The 20,680-nt window shown below is 32.4% G+C and overlaps 1 protein-coding gene across 1 annotated transcript in view; it reads right to left on the bottom strand.

The window, feature by feature from the left end:
• Positions 1-18,802: 18,802 nt before the first annotated feature.
• Positions 18,803-20,680, bottom strand: part of LOC106140190 (uncharacterized) — a 31,598-nt gene continuing 29,720 nt past the window's right edge. The window contains exon 16 of the mRNA XM_013341754.2: positions 18,803-20,671. Within this exon, the coding sequence (XP_013197208.2) occupies positions 20,464-20,671 (208 nt within the window). The 3' untranslated portion in view covers positions 18,803-20,463. The remainder of the gene's footprint in view (positions 20,672-20,680) is intronic.

The following is a 20,680-nucleotide window of genomic DNA, read 5'->3' as shown; positions in this document are numbered from 1 at the left end:
GAAATGATCAACACCGTTATGCACACAAACATGCACAACTTAAAGCCATGTCGAAACTTTACTTTTTTTTTATTTTAATCTTTCTTTTGTGTATTTATTTATTATAACATTTTGGAATAAGCAAAATTAAAACTAAAACTACTTATAAAAAAAGATGATTACAAACTAAAATTAAATTTACAAATTGTACAGTCCCTGCATAGCATCAACTTGCGGGAGTAGCTCTACATAGAATGCAAATCACTTGAACCATACATGTACTTTAAACATCGTAAATGTTAGGTACTGCATCTACTATCGAAACAAAGCCCTCTCCGGAACACTTACATCTTCAAAGGTACATAGTAGGGTACAGTTCCCGACAGTATACGCATCTACATCACAGGTGCCGTCGAGTTGTTTCGCGACATTAGACTAGAATTGTTGCTGAGTGTACCAGCACAATACACCTGAATGTTATTGTTAGTGTCACGTAGGGTAACCATTTTAAAGGATCTTGTAAGCTCTGATTTCTGAATTAGTGTCATTGAAATCGAGTAAAAAATAAATGCTACTTTGTAAATAAATTTTATAAATGAAATTTTCTGAAAATATCACACTGTTAATTCTGAATGAATAATGTTGAAAATATGATTTCCCGAAACTGAAGTAAAATTATGATATTTTACATAGATGCAACCTAAAACGTTATTTAAGTTACCTTTTAACTATTACATAAACATTATTTTAAATTTAAAAACAATACTAATTTTATAGTATCCTATTACATAAGAAAACTTTCTTATAACTGTTTGTTTGTTAGGTTTCTTATCAATAATACTTAATAGGTACTTCTGTTAATGCTGTTCTTCAAAGCCCGAGATGCGTGGTCAACCCAACACCCAGCGCTCCGTAGGTAAATTCTGAGAGCGACCGCGACAATGAATTAAATATACGACTCGCTCCCGAATTTAATCAAGGTTCGCTTGTAACATCAAACGGTGTGTTTGTTGTAATCATTATTCTCCCAGAAGCTTACTTGGGACAGTCATGTAATTATTCTCAGCATGTCATAATAAATATGCCCCTAATTTGGAACCCGCTTGTTTTCTGCCATGTATGAATTCAGAGCAAATTTTCGCATTTAAATATTTGTCTCAGGACCATAGTTGTTTTGATATAAATATCAGGAAAAAACTTAATAATAAAGAATTGCTTCCGTTGGGATTCTGTCAGTACAGTAGAGACTTCCAAATAAATACTTATTAAAATAAGAGTACCTATTTAGTGCCGTATGGTTTCCGGCACCAAAATAAAAAAGAATAGGACCACTCCATCTCCTTCCCAAAGATGTCGTAAAAGGCGACTAAGGGATATGCTTATAAGCTTGGGATTCTTCTTGTAGGAGATAGGCTAGCAACCTGTCACTACTTAAATCTCAATTTCATTATAATTCCAAACAGCTAAACGTGGCCTATCAGTCTTTTCAAAACTGTTAGCTCTGTCTACCCCGCAAGGGTTATAGATGTATATGTATGTATGTAATTATTTACATATGCGCGGAATGAACACATGTAATAGGAAAGTATGTCTCGCAATCTTAATTATTTGCCAAAATAAATTCAGCGGAACCGCAGTGGGATTATTGAATTATGAAGTTGGTACGAGTAAAAAGATAAATTCAGACTCACATTTCAAGGTGCAGGTCATAAACTCACTGATCTCGGAAAGTGCTCCGCTGGCCTTTATATCGTGCAATATTCGAAGACGTTTCAAGTGTCTTGTAAGAAAGATGATCGTTTTGTGCGCTTCAGCATAATATGAATAAATATTTTATAGCTGCAAAGAACTTGATGACGGAAAAGTTTCTAGGTCAAAGATTTAAATGATAAAAATTTAATTTAATTTAAATTTAATATTGATTAAAAATGGCAGAAAATGCAATATTAAACCCAAAGATGTAAGAAACTATTAGAAGATAATTTTATGTATATTGTTTTTTAAATAAATGTTATGCACGCTTTAAAATTAGATTTCATCGAAATTTTTATTGGATTGGATAATTGGATGCCAAAATAAAGTGAAATCATAGAAGAAACCAGCCGTTGGAATTTAAGTTGAACATTTTGGATGAAATGAACGTCGTATTGTCTGAAACCTGAAACAAAACATTTATAGCCGCATCCGCGTGATGTGCCGATAGCTTTATTCGATGCAATAAACTGATATTCAGAGACCATCGTTTCAATGTTTATGTGCAATTTTGTTGTTATATTGTCTTAAAACTCTGTCGTTTGTACTAAAACATTGAGCATATTTTCACTGCGAGATAAAGAAATCTTATTTTTCTAAGATAAATACATACATATAGTCACGTCTATATCCCTTGCAGGGTAGACAGAGCCAACAGTCTCGAAAAGATTGATAGGCACGTTCAGCTGTTTGGCTTAATGATAGAATTGTGATTCAAATGGTGAGCCATTGCCAAAAAAGAATCCCAAATACATTAGCCTATCCCTTAGTCAATTTTAATGACATCCATGGGAAAGAGATAGAGTGGTCCTATTTTTTTTGTATTGGTGCCGGAATCTACACGGCAGGCACTAATGGAAAGATAAAGATTATCGAATAAGCTTTTAATGTATCTTTATGTAAAACGATTTCATCAAAATCAAATGTAAATTAAGCCAGAAACATCAAAACAATTTGACATGGTGTAATTAAATTGCCTTTATGTTGTCGTGGGTTCCATATTAGGTAAGAGAGCGAGCAAGGAAGCAAGACAGGGGTACGAAACAGGTTAGTTTGATCTAGTTGTTTGCCGCAGTACAGCATCTTGACATTCAAAACTTAATTATTATCGTCCCTGCCTCGCCGTACCTTGAAGACCGCATTCACACCGGATTGGACACGGCAGAAATATAACAATATTATTCTTTCTTATAAAAGACAAAACGTCAACTGCAGCCCCAAAAACTCTGAAAATCTGCACATTTTCCAGGTACTATGTTAAGCTGAAAATATGTGTTTATGTTTAAATCAAATACATATCCTACGAAGTTACGTTGATGAAATTATATATATTGCAGTGAAAACTGAAAGTAACTTGACAATATTATATTTGTAGCAAGTTTTATAAATTATGATATAAGGTGATACTTAGTTTAAAAATAATAATGACGGCATTTTCAACTAATTAAAAATTAAATAATAATGAAAAAATATTTAAGACAAAATTTGTGAGCTATTACTTGCTAAAAAGTTTATTTTAACTGAGTACCTAAATAGTTTCGACCGCTTTATTTCCATAATTTTATTGAAGTACGAATAATAAAAATATTCAAAAATAGATACGAAGTAAATGGTTTAACGAATTGTTTGAAAAGAGAAATATTTTTTTTAACTAGCCAACTGGTTTATCTTGCACGCCCTGGGGATGTAGAACAAACATTGCACTGGCAAGAGAATCGTTATGGGAAAAATCATATTTTTTTATAGACCGAACTATTAATATGGCGTTTTTGGATATTGTTAACTTCAATTTTAGAACTAACAATTCAGTTTCAGTATATTTTTGATCTTTTGAAATATGTGTGAAATTTATAATAAACAACACTTTAAAAATAAATTTAGTGAAAGATATGTACCTGTTCTGTAAAATTGTAACTACAAATTTTAAATTATTTAATTAATAATACAATTATTTAGATTTTAAACATAAAGTCACATCTGCGTATCCCTATCATATCCTCCTCCTCCTCATATCATATCCTATCATATGTCTACTTAAGCAAAAAAATAATTGATGAACTGTTTGTTGAATAATTGTAATATCATTATATTACCACAGCAAGCTTCTTTTATGCAACGTTTGATTTGTTTAAATTAGAGCAAATACCAAACTTTACTCATAAACATTCATGTGAAGATTTTTACGTATTCGATGAAATATTCTTGTAATTAAAGGATATAAAATAGTTGACTTTTCAGAAAAATACCAAAGTTGATAAAACTCTCCATTCGCCTGTAAATTGAGCTTATCAGACTTGAATCGTTAGCAAGTTCCAGAGAAGTCTAAATTTAACTGATCTGGCCATAAATCCATAGATTGGTCTTTAGTCAGCGGAGGCTTCAATATCGCTTATGGCCGTGGTAGCCATTTTGAGCTAGGTACCGATTGAATTCAGTTTCATTTGGAATCCATCTCAGGACGGCTTACCTATAATGAATTCCTATAAAAATTACGCCAATGTAATAATAGGCATGATAAAATGTGTATAAACACATGTTAGGACTAGTTTGAATTATTTAACCATTGTAAAAATTTACATAAAATATTTTTTAATGGGATAACGTCCTGTTCCATATGGTAAAGATTAAGGGATTCGTTCTTCTTGTCAATTTTCTTTCATGTTTCTTTTAATTATTATTATTCTTGTTTGTTGCTTTACGAAAAGTTTCAGTTGTACCAGAAAATAAATAAAAGAACAGCTACGCCAGCTTTTGTTCACCAAATAATCAATTAGATCAAAGTTAATAAAATGAACAATCAATCATACATTTCTCTGGGGTTCACGCGAATCTTCTCTCATGTATGAATTAAGTATTTAGACAATAACCTAATAGAGCCAGTGAACTCGTGTACTAATGAAAGGTTTTTCAGATCATTTATATTCGGGTATATTTTTAATCTCTCTATTTATACTCCACTTCGTTTCTTTTAACTGGTTTTATATTTGTGCGTGTTTTTTCCGACACTTATGAATAGAACCAACCCATATTTCCCTATGGATGTCGTAAAAGGCGACTAAGGGATATGCTTATAAGCTTGGGATTCTTCTTGTAGGAGATAGGCTAGCAACCTGTCACTACTTAAATCTCAATTTCATTATAATTCCAAACAGCTAAACGTGGCCTATCAGTCTTTTCAAAACTGTTAGCTCTGTCTACCCCGCAAGGGTTATAGATGTATATGTATGTATGTAATTATTTACATATGCGCGGAATGAACACATGTAATAGGAAAGTATGTCTCGCAATCTTAATTATTTGCCAAAATAAATTCAGCGGAACCGCAGTGGGATTATTGAATTATGAAGTTGGTACGAGTAAAAAGATAAATTCAGACTCACATTTCAAGGTGCAGGTCATAAACTCACTGATCTCGGAAAGTGCTCCGCTGGCCTTTATATCGTGCAATATTCGAAGACGTTTCAAGTGTCTTGTAAGAAAGATGATCGTTTTGTGCGCTTCAGCATAATATGAATAAATATTTTATAGCTGCAAAGAACTTGATGACGGAAAAGTTTCTAGGTCAAAGATTTAAATGATAAAAATTTAATTTAATTTAAATTTAATATTGATTAAAAATGGCAGAAAATGCAATATTAAACCCAAAGATGTAAGAAACTATTAGAAGATAATTTTATGTATATTGTTTTTTAAATAAATGTTATGCACGCTTTAAAATTAGATTTCATCGAAATTTTTATTGGATTGGATAATTGGATGCCAAAATAAAGTGAAATCATAGAAGAAACCAGCCGTTGGAATTTAAGTTGAACATTTTGGATGAAATGAACGTCGTATTGTCTGAAACCTGAAACAAAACATTTATAGCCGCATCCGCGTGATGTGCCGATAGCTTTATTCGATGCAATAAACTGATATTCAGAGACCATCGTTTCAATGTTTATGTGCAATTTTGTTGTTATATTGTCTTAAAACTCTGTCGTTTGTACTAAAACATTGAGCATATTTTCACTGCGAGATAAAGAAATCTTATTTTTCTAAGATAAATACATACATATAGTCACGTCTATATCCCTTGCAGGGTAGACAGAGCCAACAGTCTCGAAAAGATTGATAGGCACGTTCAGCTGTTTGGCTTAATGATAGAATTGTGATTCAAATGGTGAGCCATTGCCAAAAAAGAATCCCAAATACATTAGCCTATCCCTTAGTCAATTTTAATGACATCCATGGGAAAGAGATAGAGTGGTCCTATTTTTTTTGTATTGGTGCCGGAATCTACACGGCAGGCACTAATGGAAAGATAAAGATTATCGAATAAGCTTTTAATGTATCTTTATGTAAAACGATTTCATCAAAATCAAATGTAAATTAAGCCAGAAACATCAAAACAATTTGACATGGTGTAATTAAATTGCCTTTATGTTGTCGTGGGTTCCATATTAGGTAAGAGAGCGAGCAAGGAAGCAAGACAGGGGTACGAAACAGGTTAGTTTGATCTAGTTGTTTGCCGCAGTACAGCATCTTGACATTCAAAACTTAATTATTATCGTCCCTGCCTCGCCGTACCTTGAAGACCGCATTCACACCGGATTGGACACGGCAGAAATATAACAATATTATTCTTTCTTATAAAAGACAAAACGTCAACTGCAGCCCCAAAAACTCTGAAAATCTGCACATTTTCCAGGTACTATGTTAAGCTGAAAATATGTGTTTATGTTTAAATCAAATACATATCCTACGAAGTTACGTTGATGAAATTATATATATTGCAGTGAAAACTGAAAGTAACTTGACAATATTATATTTGTAGCAAGTTTTATAAATTATGATATAAGGTGATACTTAGTTTAAAAATAATAATGACGGCATTTTCAACTAATTAAAAATTAAATAATAATGAAAAAATATTTAAGACAAAATTTGTGAGCTATTACTTGCTAAAAAGTTTATTTTAACTGAGTACCTAAATAGTTTCGACCGCTTTATTTCCATAATTTTATTGAAGTACGAATAATAAAAATATTCAAAAATAGATACGAAGTAAATGGTTTAACGAATTGTTTGAAAAGAGAAATATTTTTTTTAACTAGCCAACTGGTTTATCTTGCACGCCCTGGGGATGTAGAACAAACATTGCACTGGCAAGAGAATCGTTATGGGAAAAATCATATTTTTTTATAGACCGAACTATTAATATGGCGTTTTTGGATATTGTTAACTTCAATTTTAGAACTAACAATTCAGTTTCAGTATATTTTTGATCTTTTGAAATATGTGTGAAATTTATAATAAACAACACTTTAAAAATAAATTTAGTGAAAGATATGTACCTGTTCTGTAAAATTGTAACTACAAATTTTAAATTATTTAATTAATAATACAATTATTTAGATTTTAAACATAAAGTCACATCTGCGTATCCCTATCATATCCTCCTCCTCCTCATATCATATCCTATCATATGTCTACTTAAGCAAAAAAATAATTGATGAACTGTTTGTTGAATAATTGTAATATCATTATATTACCACAGCAAGCTTCTTTTATGCAACGTTTGATTTGTTTAAATTAGAGCAAATACCAAACTTTACTCATAAACATTCATGTGAAGATTTTTACGTATTCGATGAAATATTCTTGTAATTAAAGGATATAAAATAGTTGACTTTTCAGAAAAATACCAAAGTTGATAAAACTCTCCATTCGCCTGTAAATTGAGCTTATCAGACTTGAATCGTTAGCAAGTTCCAGAGAAGTCTAAATTTAACTGATCTGGCCATAAATCCATAGATTGGTCTTTAGTCAGCGGAGGCTTCAATATCGCTTATGGCCGTGGTAGCCATTTTGAGCTAGGTACCGATTGAATTCAGTTTCATTTGGAATCCATCTCAGGACGGCTTACCTATAATGAATTCCTATAAAAATTACGCCAATGTAATAATAGGCATGATAAAATGTGTATAAACACATGTTAGGACTAGTTTGAATTATTTAACCATTGTAAAAATTTACATAAAATATTTTTTAATGGGATAACGTCCTGTTCCATATGGTAAAGATTAAGGGATTCGTTCTTCTTGTCAATTTTCTTTCATGTTTCTTTTAATTATTATTATTCTTGTTTGTTGCTTTACGAAAAGTTTCAGTTGTACCAGAAAATAAATAAAAGAACAGCTACGCCAGCTTTTGTTCACCAAATAATCAATTAGATCAAAGTTAATAAAATGAACAATCAATCATACATTTCTCTGGGGTTCACGCGAATCTTCTCTCATGTATGAATTAAGTATTTAGACAATAACCTAATAGAGCCAGTGAACTCGTGTACTAATGAAAGGTTTTTCAGATCATTTATATTCGGGTATATTTTTAATCTCTCTATTTATACTCCACTTCGTTTCTTTTAACTGGTTTTATATTTGTGCGTGTTTTTTCCGACACTTATGAATAGAACCAACCCATATTTCCCTATGGATGTGGTAAAATGCGACTATGGAATAGATATAAACTTTATATTCCGCTTGTAGGCGATGGGCTAGCAACCTGTCATTATTTGAATCTCAATTCCATCATAAATCCATACAGCTTAACGTTGCTTTTCAGTCTTTTCAAGATCATTATTCGCTCTGTCTATCCCTAAAGGGATATAGACGTGACTATGTATGTATTATATTTATCTTTTTTATTCTACTTCTTTGTCGTTTCGCTTTTGGCAGAGCGATCGTGGTCGCAATGAGGCCATTGCTTTCCTTACGATGTATCATCATTTCTCTCTGTCGGCAGATTGTCTGATACGCGATTTATTCCTTCTTGACCACGCGTGATCTGGTTTCCTCTTCTGTACTCTGCAGTCTCATTTATAAAGACGATTTTGTTTACAGCACCCTCATATCAGCCATAGTTCTTATAGTAGAAAAAGAGTATAAAATTTGCCGAGTGGCAAAATAAGACATATAGTTTGGAGTTTGGTCGGTGCGAGCCCCTATTTTCGTGAATTTATTCGTTCAGTGAACTGAGTGGCACCACTCCGCCACAACAAATTAAAACTTTTCTATTTAGAAGATACATGGCTAACTGAACACCATATGTGGATAGCAAAAGCAATAATACCTTTGCCGGACAAAAACAAACATTGTTTCGTTAGTTCCAAACAGTGTTCCAACGCTGTCGTATTGAAGTTTCCCCGTTATGCTGTTGTACTACTGAAAGAAAGGTAGTTTTCTTACAGTCCTTTAAAAAGAATACCAACCTGAAAATTTTGACTTATTTGGATATTATAATACGTTAGAGACCACCGTGCCGTGTGGTTCCCGGCACCAATTCAAAAAAGAATAGGACCACTCCATCTCTTTCCCATGGATGTCGTAAAAGGCGACTAAGGGATAGGCTTACAAACTTGAGATTCTTTTTTTAGGCGATAGGCTAGCAACTTGTCACTATTCGAATCTCAATTCTATCTTAAAGCCAAATAGCTGAACGTGGCCTATCAGTCCGCTCAGGACTGTTGGCTCTGTCTACCCCGCAAGGGATATAGACGTGATTATATGTATGTATGTATGTATGTTAGAGACCAATCGTTTATTTTTTTATATTTTCTCTTTTGATATTGAAGATAAATCTAAATAACTAATAAAAAAATCCTAAATTCGTTTCTTAATAGTTAAAAAAACTTTAAGACTTAGTGGCTCAAAATGCTGATCACCAAAACAGCGCATCGCGTGTACGAATATGGCGTGTAATGTAATGCTATTCGTACACAAAATTTACGAAATCCAGTGAACACTGCATGAAAATTTAATGACCCGTGCAGAATTACTCCGCTCTTGTAACTACTGCTGCAAGCAGCCTTGAAAAAAAAGTGGAAGGATGTATTTTTAAAGAAGAAAAAATATTTATGTTTTTTTATTTTGACTAAGAAAAATTATATGGTCAAAAATTATCATTGATATGATTTATTTAACACACTTTACTAGTTTCGTGCACAATGCGAATTATAATAATTTTACTAAATAATAATTTTATTACTACAGTACGCCCGCGGCTCTGTTCAAATAAAACCAGTAAAACAGAAACAGTTAATTTCCATTCTCGCGAGAATTTCTGGTAATCATTACTTAGTGTATCCTAGAATACACAAAGAACCTTTAGCCGACTTTCAAATTTCTAGACACATTAGTTATTAACACAATGCATTAATCAATCAGCCAGTCGGTGTCCACTTTTCGAATTACTCACGTTTTAATGACATTTACCTTTAGTAATAAATTTTTGTCGAAAACATTTAATTATGATAATTCAGAAATACATACATACATATACATATGGTCACGTCTATATCCCTTGTGGGCTAGACAGAGCCAACAGTCTTGAAAAGACTGAATGGCCACGTTCAGCTATTTGGCTTAATGATAAAATTGAGATTCAAATAGTGACAGGTTGCTAGCCCATCGCCTAAAAAAGAATTTCAAGTTTGTAAGCCTATCCCTTAGTCGCCTTTTACGACATCCATGGGAAAGAGATGGAGTGGTCCTATTCTTTTTTGTATTGGTGCCGGGAACCACACGGCACCATATGATATAATATAATTCAGAAATGTTGCTCGTAAAGAAAGTGTCAAATATTCAATTCATTTTATAACAAACGAGCGGACCTCCAGTTGTCAAGGCACAAAACCATAACTAGTGTTACGGCGAGCAAGCACCGTGAAGGCAGGCTAAGTGAGATAAATTACACTTTTAATTAATGTCGACGACTAACGGCTGACCGGCCGCTGGCCGCCACCAAAGTAACGATAATGTAGAATAAGGTACGCAGAAAAAACAATACCTAATTATAAGTTTGTTTTCCATATTTCAGAGTCAAAGTTTATCGGGTTTAACATTCGCCAGTTTTTTTATTGCGAAGTATTTAAAGATGTTCGTATTAAGGTACATCCGTTTTTTACGAAAAATTATTTGGTCTTATTTTTTTAAGCGCTGTTTTTGTTTCTATATATTTCTTTATGTAAAGCAATAAGTTCAATCTTAGCATCAGAGATCCGTATCCAGTTGTTGTCAAGCTTAACATAGTCATCTAATTTGATGCCTATAGGCTTAATCTACACAGTAAAGAATGGAAATATGAATATAGTATAATAAATAGTAGTGTAATATGAATAAAGAATTAATTATGATGCCATATTCCTAATAATGCTAATTATGCAAATTTCCTAAATCAGCCTCCTTATTCCCGAAAGTAGATAAGGTCCGAGTCATAACTATACTAATATTTTCTCTGTTATATCCTCGAGGTAAACCGCAGAGTAACACAAATAGGGAGGATAAACACGTCTCTCCAACAACTCCCAGAACGTAATTGAACGAAACTAGCGTTACCTTTGTATAATTTTTATTTTCGTCCAGTACCGCTAGTGCGGCGCGAAAACTCGACCTCGGCCTAGGATGCTTTTGCATGCAAATTGCGCTACGATATTGATCCTATGCTCTAATTGACAATTTGTTGTCATAGGATTAGAATACAATTAAGTTTTTGATTTATTAGTTCTTAATTTAATTAAAACATGTAACTTAATAACAAAAAATGATGAAATAAGTAATGCCTTTATACTTACTCTTGAGTCTACGAGCAAGTTCGTGTGTTTTCCTTATAGTCCGGTAGAGGCATTGTACGCGACCTATGCTCTTCGACCTGAAACACAGTCCTCCGAAGCGGTAGTTTTCTTATACGTACCTACCTTGTTTTTGTATGTCAAGTTATAACTTTCCCGGTTTCCTTATAGTTTTTTTTTATTTATTCAATCTATAATAACTAAAATAGTCTATAAAGGACAAATATAATCTATGGTATCTATATATAAACAAGTTTTACTTTATAATATTTATTGATTGATTCATGCATTGATTCCACAGTATACTGAAAGCAGCGTTTCCTACTAGCACTAAGCTACGGCGAGAGTTATCCTGAAGTGTCGGGTTTAAACCTATGTCAATAAAATAAAACATAGTGCTCGCACAATAACAGGAATCGGACAGGTGTCGCGGTGATAAATTGCAACTATATTTTGTTCGTGTACCACATCAGTTACACGCATCCTCTCACCGGCAGCCCTCTTTTTTATATATTTTTTCATATCGGGTAGAAATTTGTGATTTGTCAATGTAAACTATGATAAATCTGATTATTATTTAAACATGGATTTGGGTGGTCTGACAACCCACATTTTATTGGATTTTATACACAGTGCATTACAAATTCAAACGGTTACTTTATGTTGAGAGCGGTCCGACCGTAAAAACTTTGTTAGGTCTTTACTATGCATGTACTCGTAAGATATCCTACTCATACTATTTTATATCATTTATCTTACCCGTGTATAAGCGTGTGTTAGCTCAATTACATCATTAAGTCATACAACATACAGCCAAAAGTGACCTTCGAGTCTTGTGACTATGGACTCTGCCCACCCCGTAAGAGACAAAAATGTGAATGAATTTATTTAGAAGTTTATAGATAAGAATGTAATCGGAAATATGCGTTAAGAAGAATCAAATAACTAAATACATTATTCAAGTATGTACGTCAACATGTCTTATGTGTCTGGAGAAAACTTCTGGGATGAGGGTTCATTGTTATTTAATTCTGTACTAAACTTCCTAACGAAACTTCAATTAACTTCGACACTCGTCGAAGAAGGCACCGGCAAAGTTTATTCGAAAATACACAATCGACAACTTAAATTACTTTTACTCGAATTGATCTTTATTTCAGTTAATTAGAACTAATTAAATTCTATTGGAATTGAAAGTGTATATTCAACTTAGTACTCGGTAAAAGTAAAACAGTCCATCAGCATTCCCTTCAAAATTTAGATTATATAAATCAGAAGACCTGAATGGAAGCGGCAGATGACGAAATGATGAATCTATGATGTAGAATGGAGCGGAGGCAAGAAAATGTAATGGTTCTCCATTATCACGCCATCCTCTCATTAAAGGCTCTATGACTGACTTACTTTGGCAAAAGGTTGGTCTTACTATTATTTTTTTTTGTGCATAAGGTGTTAATAAAATTTCGAATAATGTAACTTATTATAGTTCATTAATGTTGCAGTTATTTTAGATTAGTTTGTAGTTTTACCGAAATGCAAGAAAAAAAATACACGATATTGAAGTCTCGATATTAAAGCAGAAGTTTCTTTATGCACGTGACTGGTCTTTTGTTTATATTGCCGATTGGTTTATGGAAATCGGACAAGGTGGGCTCAAAGAGGCTGGTATTTTTGTGTGAACCCAATCTCTAAAAGCAAAATGGATGAATTGATACATATACAGAATATATTTTCCTTTCGTTTATAGAATTTATCAGACAATATAATTAAATATATATTTAAATATAATCAAGTATTTATCTTTCAATAATCAGTGTTTTTTAACCAGCGGAAACTTTTACGAAGTCTCGAAGAATTCTAAAGTCGAGGGTCGTTTCGTTTGTACACTGAGGTATTTCCAGTTATTTTCATGTCATGTAACCATTATATTCTCGTTTCGACGAATGACATCTAAAAATAAGTCATTCCGTATTTAAGGCTTGGGATAAGTGTTGTTATATTCAGTCAAGAAGTAAAGTTTTTCTTGTCAAATATGTCAAATATCGATGGAGAACCCTAAAAAGGAAATTGAAAAGTTCTAGAATCGGTGTGAAATACGGTTAGTTTGCTTTGGTGCTGAGGCAATTTCGACGTGCAATGGCGCGTGAGAGACTGCCCTTGGGCGCCACACACCTGGTCGATGCCACACCGTATCAATTTTATATCGGGTCGAAACATTTAAATACCAAGTTTATCTATCCGTGATAAAGCTGACAGAAACCTATTTCACAAAGAAAGGGTTGTAAGAAAACTTAATAAACATTTATACTCGAGCTTGAAAAACGCGTTCATCCTTCCAAAACTTTAAAAGCTAATGAGAGGAAATCTAAATGATAACATCCGAAGAAATAGATATAAATAAAAGCTATTAATTTCTAGACAGTAAATAAATGTAAAAGTTTTGATTATATTATAATTTAGATGTAGGTAAATAATAGATTCATGTTAGTACATTGTACCTACATACGAATACAATATTTCCATACGAAAACAATACAATAAAACTTCCATTTTGATGTTAGCCAAGATATCTAAAACGGAAGTTAGCAATACCAATAATGTCTGTTTTGAACTGAAATCAATTCGGACACTAAAAATCCATCCAATCGACTAATGTAAACCTAGTTTCATCAAACTTATTAAGCCGAATCAAGAAGTTTATACATGAAAATCATAATTTTCGTAGTAATACATATGTAGAGATGGCTAAACTTATCCAATCACCCCGTGCGATATTGTTTTGCTTATCTCAAACACACTTTGTCGACGTCAGCTTGTCGAATATATAATACCTACTCCGATTAGAAGCTATGTATAATTTAAACTATGCTAAAGGTAAAGATTATAGTATGAATAAGATTAAAAATAGAGTAATATTGTAAATCTTGTTTAATAATAAATTCAAGTATTCGTTTATTTCTTTACTTAATTAACGCGAATACGATTAAGAAGCTTAAAACTGTGAAGACGGACCGTAATTCTAACTCCAATTAACAAATGTGGAACTTTTGCCTTGTCGGGGTCAATTAGGAATGTCAACGAGTACCGGGGTAATTAGTTTAAGTTATACACTTGACATAAGTATTGTGACACTACTATAAGTTCATAAGTGTACTATAAGTGTAATACTTAAATGACTAGAATGATTGTTTCTATGAATTGACAACCAAAGGGCAAATTTCAGATTCATCTATACACTGATGTTGTATATCATACACATATCTTGACTTTTCTGTTACTATAAACTTTTCTCAAATATCTTTATTATTTCACCCATCATTTAAAACGTTTCAAATTGAAGAGATCGTCAATTTTCAATCAAATTAAATTTATGTGATGTAAGCAAGGAACAGTACGAGCGTACTTTTATTATAATTATTGAATGGGTGAACATAATAATTAAAACAGTTTCAATCGTAAAGAATTATATTTCTTGTAAGAAATATAATGTAGATAAATAGTATACCGCAACATAGTTATTCATTAGAATATATAACTACGTTGCCGTATAATATTATATTACTAGAGATATAAGTATATCATACTGCGACATATCTACAAAAGCTACATGTTATATTGCTATTTAACATCAACGATCAAAGGTCTATCGTCACACAAATACAGTTATACTAATATGTAGACAAAATAATATTGGAAATAACGTAAATAAACAAACAATTTTCCTCAATAACCACGTCATTGAGTGGCGGATGTGTCTCTGATCGGAGACTTTTTCTGCCTTGTAGTCTTTTTCTGCTTGACAAAATGGGGTCACGAGTTTATGTTTTCATGCTATTTGACTTATGACAGATTTCCTCTTGAGAATCTAATAAATTAACTTTATAATTGGCTGCAGATAATTTTCTACTGTTAAAAGATTTGGATACAGAATCGCGTGGGTATGTATCTCGCCGATGGCAATTTAAAATGCTTTCGAATGACCTAAAGTAATATTAAGTAATGTTTCTTAATCATCTTTTAACGTTTAACGGTAAATTCAATTGAAAGTTTCTGGGGTTACCTCAATACTTGCTAAAATGTTGGTATATTATGTCATGGAATCTATTTAACATAGTTTTTGTCTAACTATCCTTGGATGACTCTAGAACTAATGTTATTAACTTCAAAGTCTTATAGCTGGGAACAATAGGATTTCACTGCACGCCGACATTAATCCCAAGAAGCCGTGGCCGCTACTCTCTGAAACGCTCTTAAAACAAGTAACTAACTATGAATTCTAATTAACTGTTCGTTAAATCTCTATACATGTTACTTTGGAAGTTGTTGACAATTGTTTTGTAAAGAATGTAATGGCAAAATGATAACTATCGCAAAAACTTTGGTATGCTAATAATTCCCAATATTATAACTACTTAAAATATTGATATATCGCCCTGTGGTTTTATTGCAATGCATGCTTGCATATTATGTAAATATACAATTGTAATAAATATATTTTTTGTACTCCGGTTTACTTTTACGTTAGATATAAGAACGAGAAAGTAACCAAAATAATTTTACTTACATTTTCCTTAAAAGTGGCTTTATTGCAGAGAAGTTATTTGGTCGTATGAAGAGGTGGGTGTTACCGTAGCTATACGGCAGTGTGGCCCATGCATAAAACATCAGCCCTTCATTCGAGGGGCCGCAACCCGCGTGCATAGCTGCCAACTCCAACACCACAAACACGGAGAGAACAAACGTTTTTCATAACAAAAAGAGAGTAATAATATATATATTATATATATGTATATATAAAACTTTGTTTTATTTTCTCAACCTCCGAGTCGGTTCTTGCTGAATTCCGCCCTGAATATTATATATGTAGCCTAATTCTTAATATGAATGTGGTTTATAAACATAAAAGATTATTAAACAAAGTTGAGATGCGCACACTTTAGTCATGACAGATAATAACCGTACATTCTATGAGTCGCTCTTAGTATTTGATATTCAGAAACTCTCAAACAGAAAGATTGCTTGTTTCAAAAACCATTCAAAGTTATAACACGACCACAACCTCCCTTTAGAGCCAAATGACAATGGTTTGTTAAATTAATCTCCCAAAACCCCTGAAACATATCACTTTTCGGCTGCTTTATTGGCTAACAGGAAATTTAATCATACTTTCAGTAAATGAGAGCGAATATACATACATAAATAATTTTTATGTTTTGAAGGTGTTTTTCTTATCGCTTTATTTTTTATGTGATAAAAATCAAATAAAATTATGTTAACTAAAATTTACTTTTAACGATGATTGTCAAATAATTGTTTTTGATATAAAAAGATGAGGAAACAGAGGAAAGATCAAGTCAGCATAGTGTTCTTTTTGAAAATCATTAAAATAAGCAGTTCATATCCAGCAAAGCTTTAACGGAATGAATATTTGCCGTGCCCGCATGTAGTTTAAATTGCGTTTCCTTTGAGTGTAGCACAAAGAAAGTGGAGAGTGGATGCTGGGAACTCTACCCGGCGAAGTTGGCGACAGCCTTTTTCTGAGAACTTCCAAGTGCGCAGCACCGCCGTCGAATCAAAAGCGTCTAAGTTAGTCCCGAAATTCGATGCTTGTCTTGTGTTTAAATTGTAGTTTTAGATCAGCCTTAGATTTTCAAACAGAAACGAAAGGAAAGGGTAAAATTATCCAAGTGACCCCTACTTGGATAATTTTACCCTTTCCTTTTGTAACCGTAGAAATATTATTATATTTTACTGCTTGAGATTTCGTAATAACTAATGTACATTCGTTTAGGTTATATGAATTGATGTAAACCAAAAATTAAGACGAGTGTTTTTTTTTTTAATATTAATTTTTAATAAACTTTATGTATTAATTTTTAATTTGTTGCCTCTGTCTACCTCGCAAGGGGATATAGACATGACTAAATGTATGTATGTGTTATGCCAGTTGCTGTCAATTAATTATTTAATAAACATTGTGTATGTACGTATATTATGTAATATCACAAAATTAGAACATTAAGTTTCGAGAGTCAAAGTTTGCAAATAAGTAAAAATCAAAGTGCAAACAATAAAACTTAATGCAAGTTGAGTTTAGTTCCATGCAGTAAATGCTTGTAATGGCCGCTTGCGAGTAAAGAGGGAAATAAAAGCACTCACTCGGGAACCTATCGCGAAAGAAGTTTTCTTCTTGGAAACCTCAAAGGCGACGAACTTTAGAGAAAGGCACCGGCGTCTCAAACATAAAGTTCAAACTGTGCTGATAGAGATCGCAGCTATTTGCTCATTGATTTTATTCACTTTGGCGGTTTGTTAAAGGCACTAACGAATTGCTGCAAATAAACAACTTCTTCAGTGGACCAGGTATGTGCTAAATTGGTACGCTTTTAGTATTACTCTGTTAACACTGTTTGTGCGGTAGTTGTGAATTTGTATACACTTATAACTGATGTGTGTTATCTGGATTTAACTGAAGAGCATCTCAACAAATTAGAACGTCTTGTAAACAATTGTATCAGGTTTATATTCTGCCTTCGAAAGTACGACCATATTTGTGAATACCGTTCTCAGCTAAAATGGCTCCCCATCTGTAACCGTAGAAATCTTCACATTTTATGTCAGCTCTATACCATTCTCAATAATCAGCTTGCCCCAGACTATCTTAAAAAAGACTTCCAACTATTAAGTTCTACTCACGAAAAAAAACCTACGTTCTTCAAATAAGTTAACTCTTGCTATCCCTTTTCACCGTACAGGTATTGCCTCCAATTCTTTCGCCGTTATGGCTGTTAGGCTCTGGAATTCACTTCCCGAGTCCATTAGGACATCCAGGACTAAGTCGTTCTAGTTTCAAATCGCGGGTATACGGGTTTTTCTTGAGTCGCGAGGGTATTTAATATCGCCTTTTCACTCATTTCGGTAATCGCTGCACCTATTTATTTATGTATATTGTTTATCTATTGTAGTTTTTATGTATGTATATTGTTTATCTATTGTAGTTTTAATGTATGTATATTATAATTATTTTATTTTATATTTTGTGTAGGTATATTTATTTAGTTTAACCCCACATGAAGTTATCTGTAAGACCCAATGGTTGACTGGTAGATAATGCTTCTAGCATTAAGTCCGCCAATTGTGCTATACATTTGTATCTTGTGCAATGAAGTTTAAAAAAATAAATAAATAAATATAATGAAACATTTTATGGTTTTAAGGATTTTCATAACGAGAAATATAATTACCTGAATTCGTTTTCGGTCATTCGAAAAGTAGTTTCTTTGATATTGCTTTTTCCTGTAAGTAGTTGGTAATAAAGTAATTTTATTTAACTTAAAATTAATTAGAAAGCCTACAAATGCACACACCTTTGGGAAACGAGCTTAAGGAAAGAAGTATAAAGGCATCAATGGGATAGGTTATTAATAAAATACACAGTGCATTTTAGTTTATCTATTTCGGTGTAACAAACATTATTAATTATTTCATGGAATCTCTACCTATTAGTGTAATTATATCTAACCACAGTGTAAGTTATCTATTTACACCTACACAACTCGTTCAATTTATCTTATTTGATACTTCATACAGTTACTGTTACTTAGTAAAAACAATAAGAAAATGGAACAATTCATTAATTAACCCAATTTCAATCCCGAGACGTAATCTGGTTAAAGTACAAAGAATTAATACAAAAAATGGTAATAAAAGAATAATCATTGGTACAACAGCTTTTTTGTGCTTAGCTATAAAAATATTAAACTCAATCATTTATAATGACGACAAAAGTATATAACAAGTTCCCACAAAAGACAAGTAATCGTTTTTTTTTTCATAAAAGTTTTTCTAGTTATTATAAGTTTGAAATTGATGAATCATCATTGTTTCAGAATGAACCGACTCAAAATAATATTTTAATTTTATAATATATAATAAACAATAAATAAAATTTTGCCACTACTCCTTATCTTAGACCTATTTTTACATGACCGATTACAAAAAGAGGATGCCTTTTTATTTTAACAAGCGACAAATTCGAGAAGAGTCGCAGAATACCAAGAAAAAATTGAACATAATTTAATGTTTTCAACGAAATTCCTGTTATTTATACAACAAAGTTGCAATTATTAAAAATATGCGACATCTCAAATATAATTATTTATTTAAAGTTTAAAGAGTTTAACTCCTCCGTACGTAGTAAAATTTTACTTCAATTAAGTATATAACATTTTAAAAGAAAAATTGCTAAAATTAGTTTAAGGTGTTGTTATTATAGCGTTATATATTATTGTGTTATTTATTTTATCGTGTCTCATCGCTATTTATAGTACAAATCCAGTTTATTATCTACGCATCTTTGCATATTATTATCATAGATATTAGCTAAGTAAACGTGAAAAACAATCATTTATTCCACCTCATAAAAACTAAAGAAAGAAAGCGTCTAATTAATACATATGTAGGCCAACTTTTCAGGCAGCAGATATTTGCCAAACTATATTAAAATACACAAAAATTACTTATATACAAGTAGTGAAAACCATTCTTGCTTTCAACATTTAATATTATTCATAAACTTTACTTTTGATATTTTCGTTTGACGCAACACATTTTTTACTTAAAAACAAAACAATATTTTGGTAATATATGAGAATATACGACAATTCACTCGTTTTATTTATTGATGTAGGTAATTGACACGTAATGTATTGATTTTGAATTTATTTTAACTGTGCATTAACGTAAAAACAATAAAGATGAAATATTCAGATTCAGTCTATCTCAGTGTTACCTAGTTGGCTAGTATAAAATCTACATGTTCAATTGTTCAAATACCTTCAAGTACGTAAAATCCATTTTGGGCATTACATTTATTCGATTAAATAATACCATGAAAGGCATTCAGCGTACACTATCTGGTCACTATTTACACGATAAGTTTCAACGGTGACACTCAACACTTGTAATACAAAACACACACTGATTCAAAACAAATAGTTTAAATGTTCCAATTCTTAAAGCAACATGATCTACGCTGTGTTAGTTAATGTTCAACGCCATTCGACAATTCCAGGGTAGGTATATATTTTTTTATAGTTATTTCATCTACTTTAATTTTTTTATACAAAAGTGTTCTTTATAGTTGTAGTTGCCAGTATTACAGTTAAATATGTGAACGCAAAATTTGTGATAGTTTTGTGCGGCGCGGTGGCCGCCGCAGAAGCAGCAGGCACCGGGGTCGGTGGGCCGAGCCGGTTATTAGCTCGCACCACTTGCGATCTCCATCGAATCGTGTAAAGCGGCTGTTGGCGGGACAAAGCCACTAATCTATGGACA

The sequence above is a fragment of the Amyelois transitella genome, chromosome 3 (genome assembly GCF_032362555.1).
Source record: "Amyelois transitella isolate CPQ chromosome 3, ilAmyTran1.1, whole genome shotgun sequence".
NCBI classification, from domain to species: domain Eukaryota; kingdom Metazoa; phylum Arthropoda; class Insecta; order Lepidoptera; family Pyralidae; genus Amyelois; species Amyelois transitella.
The sequence above is the reverse complement of the archived record's forward strand: the minus strand, read 5'-3'. Positions and strand labels throughout refer to the sequence as shown.